Here is a 9,484-nt window from a genome sequence, read left to right on the forward strand (position 1 = left end):
GTCAACTGCACGTGCAAATACCATGACGCCACCTATGAGAAAACTCGCAACCTAAGGGAAAATAATTTCCGTCTAATTCGCTCCGCTCAAACCACGGAAATTTTATTTGTAATAATGATTTCAACATATCCTTCTTCAGACCAAGCTATGTCAGAATCAGATATACTTTAGTCAGCGCACGTGTTTCTTTTTCTAAATTTTCTATTTTTCACTCCAAATGTTTGTTAGGGTTATCGCCCTTTTCTCGGTTTCCAGGGGCATGTTCGTTTATCTTGACGAACCTGCAATTGTAAGCGTCTGAAAACTATATAAAATCACCAGGTCCGTTTGGACCGCAAAAACGAAAATCTAATTTAATTGCCCTCAAATTTCACAATCTCCCTATGACGTAGGTAAACACTATATATTTATTTGATTATATAACAGCAGTAGGTGGTGGTGGTGCTAGACGTGGAGAAGTAGGTAGTTCTGGACTGGTTCAGGGTCAGATGTTCCGAATCATTCCATCCAAGTTTGAACTATTTGCTGTTTCTTCTGTGTGTTGAAATACAATTATGAAAATTCCCTCAACAAGTTTCATTTCTCTAAACGTTTTCTTTTTCTAATCAACCACTGAATTGTTGTTATTTTTTTTTCTTAATTAAAAAAAAGTCAACTAAAAACATATGATCAATTAAAATTGAAACAAAACTTGGTGAATAACTGTATGTTAATAATATGTGCCTGGGTGGTAAAAAGAATAAAATATTATTTCGTTCGAAAAAAATCAACAGCACTTTTTTATTTGTATGTCAGGTTGGCATTTACTCTACATACTTATTGTTGTACAATGTATACGTGTAAACATAATATAGAATTGTTTTCGTTACAATAATCAACAATATATAGCCTGGCGTGGACAGTTTGTTTTTATTGTCATTCACACCGAGCCTATATAAAGGTGTTACCTACAGATTAAGTAATCCCGGATTTGTCAAAATAAATTCAAGGTAATTCGTCACGTGGTAGATTTCACACCTATTATTGTTTGTTTCTTCTGTCAAACTATCAAGTGTATGTATAAACAAAATGTCCTGTTGTCAACATGTCACGTGCTGGAGTACTACCACCTCGGCATCTGGATAAATAAACAATTAATGTGATTCTAACGCTTGTCATACGTCGTCTGATTAAAGCGTTTTAGGGACTATAGGAGAGTTCTTATTACAGTTTATTGTATAGTTATTTATTATTCTGCGATCAAAACCATTTGTTCATTTCGGGCATACATATTGACGGGTCTGCAAATGATATGCAGGTATTGAACGTCTTCGTAAAGTATTGTCTGAAATTGGCCCGTACTTGAGTTCACTAACGAATAAAATCTAATCAAACCGGCCAAAACCTTTGTACCAATTCACTTCAATTCTATGGAGGGTTAAAAGGGACATAATTATATGTTTAACTTTTCTTGTTTGTTTAATCATTTAACTTATTGTTTTGATTATTGTTCCTTTATCTTTTATTTTTTCATTTCTTTATTTTTACATCGTGATACGTGTTGATATTAAATTTCTTTTATTCAGCGTTAGATAGTTTGTGTTTCTTTGTTTTATATTCCTATTGCTGCAGACTGATGCTATAAACTAAGTAAAATTGTGTTTAACAATTTTAAATACTAGTCGGCTATTTCTATTTTGTGAACAAAAACTTTGATTTAATATGTCATTTTTTCAGTTTCTGCTTGATAGTTTTATGGTTTTCAAATTTAGTGGTTTAATATCGCATTTTCTTCTTTTCCTATTTGGTTATTTAAGTATATTTTGTTTCACAACAACAATGTAAGTGTTTCAGAATTATGTCCCAAAAAACCCTTGATGCATTTTTCCCAACTATTCTAACACCAGGGGGCAGTAAAATCTAAACATAAATATATAATCACGGGGCGCTCCCCATCAACCACCGACTGGTAACTTCATATTATGATTTTATCAAAACGGTTAAATCCTAGGCATTGTGCTTATTAGATATGTAATTATTAGTATTGAGACACCGTTTGTGTACCCATAAAATGTTTCTTTTTGACGATTTTTCCGTGTCGTTTTACGACATCGCTCAACTTTTGTGACGGAAGTGGGTCAATCAGCTAGACCAACGTTCATCTTTTCGATAACAAATCTAATCTCTTATGGAGTCGTAGGTTTCCAGTAGGTTTCCTAGGTCTAGTGTAAATGTTACGTGTTCATTCACGTTTTAGAGACAGGCGACGTTTAAATATGTAATATTTTTAAAATGTCTTTGTTGTTTGTTTAATGAAATTACTGTGTCGTTAGTTTATGCTTTGATGTCTTGATCAGCTGATATTTGTTTATGTTGTGGAGCAACGACATTTCGAGAATCATATCTCGTACACATTAGCTAAGTACGATGACACGAACTTTCAAGGAACTACGTATACTGTACATGTACTTCAGTACACACTAGCAGTATATTAAATAATTCTTTTTCAGTAATAGAAGTTTTTTTCTCAAATTCTTAATGAAATATAGATATGTTCTAGGGCCTAATGCTTTAAATGTTGACAGTATCAAATTATATCATCTGTTGCATTGATTAATAAATTTAATAAGTTTTCAAATATATTTAAACCCTTCACTTTTATGCACCAAAGAAAGCAATATGCAAGAAAGCTGTTCTGACAAATTTTAAGCTAAAATATTGTCAATTATTATGTTGCATTAGGAAAAATTATGTTGCTTTGGGTGTATAGAAAGATGTCATGCATTTTTTTTTATCTTTTAAAATTAAATCAATTTCAATTTATTACAAAAAATTATCAGATAGAAAATTATTTGACAAAATCAAAGAGTCACCATGAGGTTTTAGCTATCACAATTTTACAAAATAGTTTACTTTGAAATTTCATGAATTAGTAAATTTTCAAATATCTATAAATATAAGTTGCTTTATTATCAATTCCATATCAACATATTTCAACCCTTTGCTTACATGTGCCAAAGAAAACCATGTGCGAGAAACCTGTTCTGAGAACATTTTACTAAAATTATGTTGATTGTTATATCACATAAGTCAATTAACTAATTAAGGAGGTGGAACCATGTTGTAGTTTTGTCTTTTGAATTTGTAATCAGTTTCAACTTATTACAAAAGGTATAATAGAAAACTACTTGTCAAAATTAAAGAATTGCTAATATTTTGTTATCACTATTTTACAAAATAGTTTTTCTCCAAAATTTCATCTGCACATAGGTAGCAAGTGGTAAATTTTGAAATATCTTTGCTTTAAATATCATTCCAACATATTTCAACCTTTTGCTTACATATACCAAAGAAAACAATGTGCAAGACACCAATTCTGACAAATTTATACTTAAGTTTTTGGAACTATTATGTATTTACTGTGTTGCACTATGTTAAATTCAATGTTGGGGAACAAAGTAGTTTTTTTTTTTTTTATCTTTTGAATTTAAACTTTACTTATATAAAGGTATTATAGAAAATTATTTGACAGATTCAAACAATGACCACCATTCTACAAGATAGTCTTCTTCATAATGTCATCTCCGCACAGGTGAAATACAGCAGCACTACAGTAGGACTAGTGTACATGTAAATAGTTTATATGTTTCTTTTTTTTAGGCCAACACCAACATATGCAAACATTTACATTAGGAAGGGTGTTACAAATTGTTGGCCAAAGACTGCAGTTAATTTCCCTCTATATTCTACTGAAGAAACAAATTCAGGATTTTGAAACTTTACATAAAATCTGGTTTTAATTTCATATTGTAGAACTATTTTCTCAATATCAAACTATTTTGATATTGGGATAACACCATTTTCTTTTATTTTCACATCTTTTACAATTGCAACTGTAACAAATAAAAATTAAAAAGTTTTAAACAGGTACTGAAATTGCAGGCCTTAGACTGCAAGTAATTATCCTCTATGTTCTACTTAAAAAAAAATTCATTAAAATGTTTTTGAGACTTTGCATAAAATATGGTTTTCATTTCATTTTGTAGAAGTACTCTCTCAATTTCAAGCCATTTAGATATTAAGAAACAAATTTTCCACAATTTTCACTTCTTTGGTACTATTGCCACTGTAAGATAGTTAATTATTTATTATTGAGGGGCCGCGGTGGCCGAGTGGTTAAGGTGTCATGACACTTAATATATAGATTTATCATAGTTATGTAAATGAGTGTATGGGTAAGTCCGGGTCAGAGTTCAGCACGTGCCGCATTATTGGCACGTGCGATAGGTAGTCTTAGGACAGTGATGACACGTACAGGTGTCTGTGTTTGCCTAGCCATTGTACTATACGGACGTGTTTTCTCTATTCCCTTATCACTTGGGTTCACATTGACATGTCTGAGAAGGAAAGTTTAGAGGAAATCATTGATTCTCATCCTGCTCCTCCAGCAAAGGAACCAGCCAGCAATGACGCTTTCCAGGCATTAGGCTTATTCACTACTTACCTGGATGAAAGACTAAAAAGTCTCCGTGAAGATATACGAGATGAGCAGGTCCTATCTGCTAATTCTTTCAAACGGTTGAAAAAGGAAAGAGAGGTAAAGTTCAAGTTTTATGGTAACCAGAAGCAATTTGGGTTTAACACAGAAGTGCTTGACGAACTTGAACTAGCAGAGAAAGCTGTTCAGAAAAGTGACGCAAACTCTACTTTGTTAAGCCTGTCGAAAATCAAGACTCTTATTCATAAAAGAAACAAGCTCATTCGTATTGCTGACAAATCTTCCTGTGGTTGGGATACCGTGAAGGAGTATGAAAGTGACGAGCTCGCAAGTGATTCCGAAGATGAAAAGAAAATCCGTCAGGCGGAATTTCGGGCACAACGCAAAAAACGAGTCCAAAAGAAATCTACTCCAGCAGCCGCGACTGGTGGACCCCCCGGGAAACTGTATGGCTCTCAAAGTATTGGCGGTAATCATTCTGGTGCTTTTCGTGGCTCCCCTCAGTTTCACCAGCATTCCAGGTTTCATCGCGGAGGGACCTGGCCTCAGTTCGGAGGTAGGGGGCGTGGCAGCCCCGCCCCCACAGACTTGTGCCATGCCTGTGGAGGAGTTGGACATTGGAGAGCAAATTGCCCAAAGATCACGGATTCAGCCGGAAAATGAAGACAATTCAGTTAAGTACCATACTCGAGATTTGTTTGATTGTCAGCTTAATGACGAGAATTATGAAATTTCAGAAAACCAGATTTCACGTGATTCGAAGCCAATCTCCAGTGTTAAAGGTCGTTTGAAAAATTCGTTAGACTATTGGAAAAACTGTGTAGAAGCAAACGATTATATTTTGAGCGTTTTATCTGATGGTTATTTAATACCTTTTGTATCCACTCCATACAAGAAATGTAATAATAACAATAAATCAGCTATGAACCATTCAGAATTTGTAACGGAGGCTATCTTAGAATTGTTACAAGCAGGGAGTGTAGTTGAAAAGTTTGAAATTCCACATGTTGTAAACCCGTTGTCCGTGTCGGTTAATGCCAGCGGCAAAAAACGTCTGATTTTAGATCTGCGTGAAGTAAACTTTCATGTTTGGAAAGAGAAAATTAAATTTGAAGACTGGAAAACAGCTATGGATTACATCGTACCGAACGGGTACATGTTTAAGTTTGATTTGAAATCGGGTTATCACCACGTGGACGTTCATTCTTCTCATCAAAAATATTTAGGTTTTTCATGGGTCATTGACGGGAGAATTAGGTATTTTTGTTTTACTGTTCTTCCTTTCGGTCTTTCTTCAGCCCCGTACATTTTTACAAAAGTGCTCCGACCCCTCGTTAAATTCTGGAGGAAAAATGGAATTTGTATTGTTGTGTATCTTGATGACGGATGGGGTATACGTTTAGATTTTGACACCTGTAAAGGTCATTCAGATTTCGTCAGACAGAGTCTTGTATTTGCTGGTTTTGTAGCTAATGATGGAAAGTCTATTTGGCAACCCACGCAAAGATTAGAATGGTTAGGGATTAATTGCGATTTGGTTATCAACGCTACATCAATTCCTATAAGGAGGCTAGATAGTCTTACTCAAGTTCTTAGGAAGATCTCTACCCCCGGGTGTGTGGTGACAGCACGTCAAGTAGCTAGTGTCACGGGCAAAATCATATCCATGTCCCCTGTCTTGGGTAATATAACTCGATTGATGTCTAGGTATTTATACAGGTTGGTCGAGAAAAGGTCGTCTTGGGATTCCGCTTTCGTGATAGACAAAGATAACGAATGTTGGAGTGAAATGAAGTTCTGGCTTTCTAATGTTAACTCTCTCAATTTTAAGTATATAAGCAATCGTATCCAAAAAAGTAAATGTGTCGTATACTCTGATGCGAGTAGTCATTTTTGTGGAGCTTATGTAGTGGAAGTTGACAATGCAGTATTTCATCAAACTTGGTCGTATGAAGAGTCTCTCAAAAGCTCAACTTGGAGGGAGCTCTATGCTATTCAGTTAGCAATGTCAGAATTTCGAGATATATTGAGAGGTCAAATAATCACATGGTATACTGATAATCAAAATTGCGTCGGAATTATTGAGAGCGGAAGTTCGGTGTTAGAGCTTCAAGTGTTAGCCTTGAAAGTTTTCCAGTTAGGTATCTCTCTTAATTTGTCGCTTAAAGTTGAATGGATCCCTCGGTCTGACAATGAGAAAGCTGATTACATCAGTAAGATCATAGACTATGATGATTGGGGTATATCAAAAGATTTTTTCGAGTTTTTGAATGATATGTGGGGCCCACATACTGTGGACCGATTTGCTAATCATTTCAATTCTAAAACATTGAAATACAACTCAAGGTTCTGGTACGCTGATTCTGAAGCAGTTGATGCGTTTTCCCAAGATTGGTCGAATGACAATAATTGGCTTGTTCCTCCTGTATATTTAGCTCCTAGGGTGATAAAATACATGATAGATTCACGATCTTCTGGTACGTTAGTGCTTCCCAAGTGGATTTCGGCCCCCTTTTGGCCCTTACTTTTCGGTGGTCACCTAGAAACCCAAACCTGTATAAGCGACATTCTTGTTTTCACTGAAAGTGACCGCATTTTCGTACCGGGATCACACAAATCGCTGTTTAATTCAGTTGATTTTAAGGGGCACGTGCTTGTAGTACGTTTTGATTATCAACAATAAGTTGTAGCCAGGTGATTGGTTAGTGGTGATTGTGAGTGCGTGATCAGCTACAAGGACTGTGATTGGCTGACACGACACACCCACTTACTATCAATCGTATGTAGTTGTAGTTTTGTTCACTCATGCGGAACCGACAAGGCCACTTGCATTGACTCGAGATGTATATATTGTTGTGCGGCCACTTGGACATTGACATGAAGCATGTATTGTTACAATTGATGCCACTTGGCTTTTGACTGAAAATTACTTTGAGGCCGCTTGGCTGTTGAAAGGAATAATTAGCTTTTTTGTTTGCTTATGTCATGAAAATATCATGAGGCCACTTGGCATTTGATATGAATATACGAGGAGGCCACTTAGCTTTTGATAATAGTGTACATGTACACTTTTTAGATAATTGATGTTTAGAGTATATTTATTGGATTTACTCAGCTTGTGGACACATGAAGGTTAATTTGTTGTTGTTGTTTTTTTTTTATTTTTTTTAGTGGTGATCATAATGAAATAAATGTTGTTGATTAGAGTTTGTTTACACGTTACAGATATTTTCTCGAATGGTATTTGGAAGGAGCGTTCCTTAATAAAAGACGGTAGTCTACGTAGTCTGGCTTCTGACCTACACGACTTCGTGCTAAAATCAAGGGCAGATTCTACCAGTAAAGTTTACCAAAGGCGATTTAAAAAGTGGGTTGAATGGTGCAGCCTTTACCCAGAGATCACCCCTATTCCAGCCAAGGAATTCCATGTTGCGTTGTATTTAAAACAGATCGCAGAGTCTTCAAAAAGTTCTACTGCGATTGATCAAGTATTTTATGCTATCGGTTGGGCCCACGATTTGGCAGGATTGCATAACCCTTGTAAATCAGCGTTCGTCAATCACGTGAGAGAAGCTGCCCGCAGGCAATTAAAGACATCCGTTATTAAAAAAGAACCGCTTACTCCAGAACATTTGAAAAGCTTAGTTTCGAATTTTGCGGGTCATAGAGCTAATTTGAGTGATTTAAGGCTTGTAACATTGTGCCTGTTAGGATATTCTGCATTTTTACGTTTTTCGGAAATTTGTAATATTAGAAGATCAGACTTAATGTTTTTCGAGTCGCACATGAATATAAACATACCAAAGAGTAAAACGGACATTTACAGAGAGGGTAACACAGTTTCAATAGCTAAGCTAGATTCACAATGTTGTCCTGTTTCTATGACACTTAGGTATTTGCAGCTTGCTGAAATTCCTCACGATTCTTCCGAATTTATATTCAGATCTTTGTCATTTTGTCCAAAATCGAACTCCTATAAATTAAGAGGTACTTCACCGTTATCATACACTAGGGCCAGGGAGGTGTTACTTGAAAAACTGTCAAGCATAGGACTTGACCCTTCAAAATTTTGTCTACATAGTTTGAGGTCTGGCGGTGCGTCGGCTGCGGCTAATTGTGGGGTATCTGACAGATTATTCAAAGCGCATGGTCGATGGAGGTCAGAAACTGCCAAAGATGGCTATGTGAAAGACAAGCTTGAGTCAAAATTATTTGTATCAAAGAATTTGGGTTTGTAACTTGATGTTAGTTAATGTACATTTTAAGGGATTACATGGTAATAAACATGTTAACAGTGTATCCCGTTCTTTGTTGTCTGTACGTCCTCATATAGCTAGGCGGACTAACTCCCAGTAATGAGTTTGAGTTTATATGATAAATAATTTATGTTCGTTTGAGAGAAACGAATTAGAATATAAATAGATTTATCATAGTTATGTAAATGAGTGTATGGGTAAGTCCGGGTCAGAGTTCAGCACGTGCCGCATTATTGGCACGTGCGATAGGTAGTCTTAGGACAGTGATGACACGTACAGGTGTCTGTGTTTGCCTAGCCATTGTACTATACGGACTTCCCACCCACCCACCCCTTTTTGAATCGTCTGTGTGTCTACTTTTGTTTTCGTTCTGTGATTGTAGAACCTTTATTGGACGGACACAACATGGATGTTTGTAACATTCCGAAGTCGGATTGAAGCGAAGACACAATGGGAAAGTGATGGACTCTGTGCTTGTGATTTATTGTTATATCTAAAGTGAATAAAGTACGTCCTCATATAGCTAGGCGGACTAACTCCCAGTAATGAGTTTGAGTTTATATGATAAATAATTTATGTTCGTTTGAGAGAAACGAATTAGAATATAACACTAGCTATCCACCTCTGGGTTGCTAGTTCGAAACCTACGTTGGAAGTTAACTGGCCATGGTACTGACCGTAGGCCAGTAGTGTTTCTCCTGGTACTCCGGCTTTCCTCCACCTCTAAACCTGACACGTCCTTAAATGAACT

At 36.0% G+C, this 9,484-nt stretch overlaps 1 protein-coding gene across 3 annotated transcripts; it reads left to right on the forward strand.

Annotated features, from left to right (window-relative positions):
- Nucleotides 1-4,620: 4,620 nt before the first annotated feature.
- On the forward strand, nucleotides 4,621-9,275 carry LOC117344246 (integrase/recombinase xerD homolog). 3 transcript variants are annotated; one of them, XM_033906928.1, is made up of 3 exons: nucleotides 4,621-5,151; nucleotides 7,703-7,844; nucleotides 9,116-9,275. In XM_033906928.1, the coding sequence occupies exons 1-3, from the start codon at nucleotides 4,788-4,790 to the stop codon at nucleotides 9,150-9,152; spliced, it is 543 nt and encodes a 180-aa protein (XP_033762819.1). In that variant the 5' UTR covers nucleotides 4,621-4,787; the 3' UTR covers nucleotides 9,153-9,275. The 3 variants fall into 3 exon arrangements, with proteins under 3 accessions (XP_033762819.1, XP_033762818.1, XP_033762820.1); XM_033906927.1 differs by having other exon boundaries at nucleotides 7,703-9,275; XM_033906929.1 differs by lacking the exon at nucleotides 7,703-7,844 and having other exon boundaries at nucleotides 4,621-5,150.
- Nucleotides 9,276-9,484: the final 209 nt, after the last annotated feature.

The sequence above is a fragment of the Pecten maximus genome, chromosome 15 (assembly GCF_902652985.1).
Source record: "Pecten maximus chromosome 15, xPecMax1.1, whole genome shotgun sequence".
Taxonomy (NCBI): Eukaryota; Metazoa; Mollusca; class Bivalvia; order Pectinida; family Pectinidae; genus Pecten; species Pecten maximus.

Coding starts and splice junctions, on each gene's coding strand:
- LOC117344246 (XM_033906927.1), top strand. CDS start 4,788: ATGAAAGTGACGAGCTCGCAAGTGATTCCGAAGATGAAAAGAAAATCC. Junction 5,152..7,702: donor GGAAAATGAAGACAATTCAG/TTAAGTACCATA, acceptor TACACGTTACAG/ATATTTTCTCGAATGGTATT.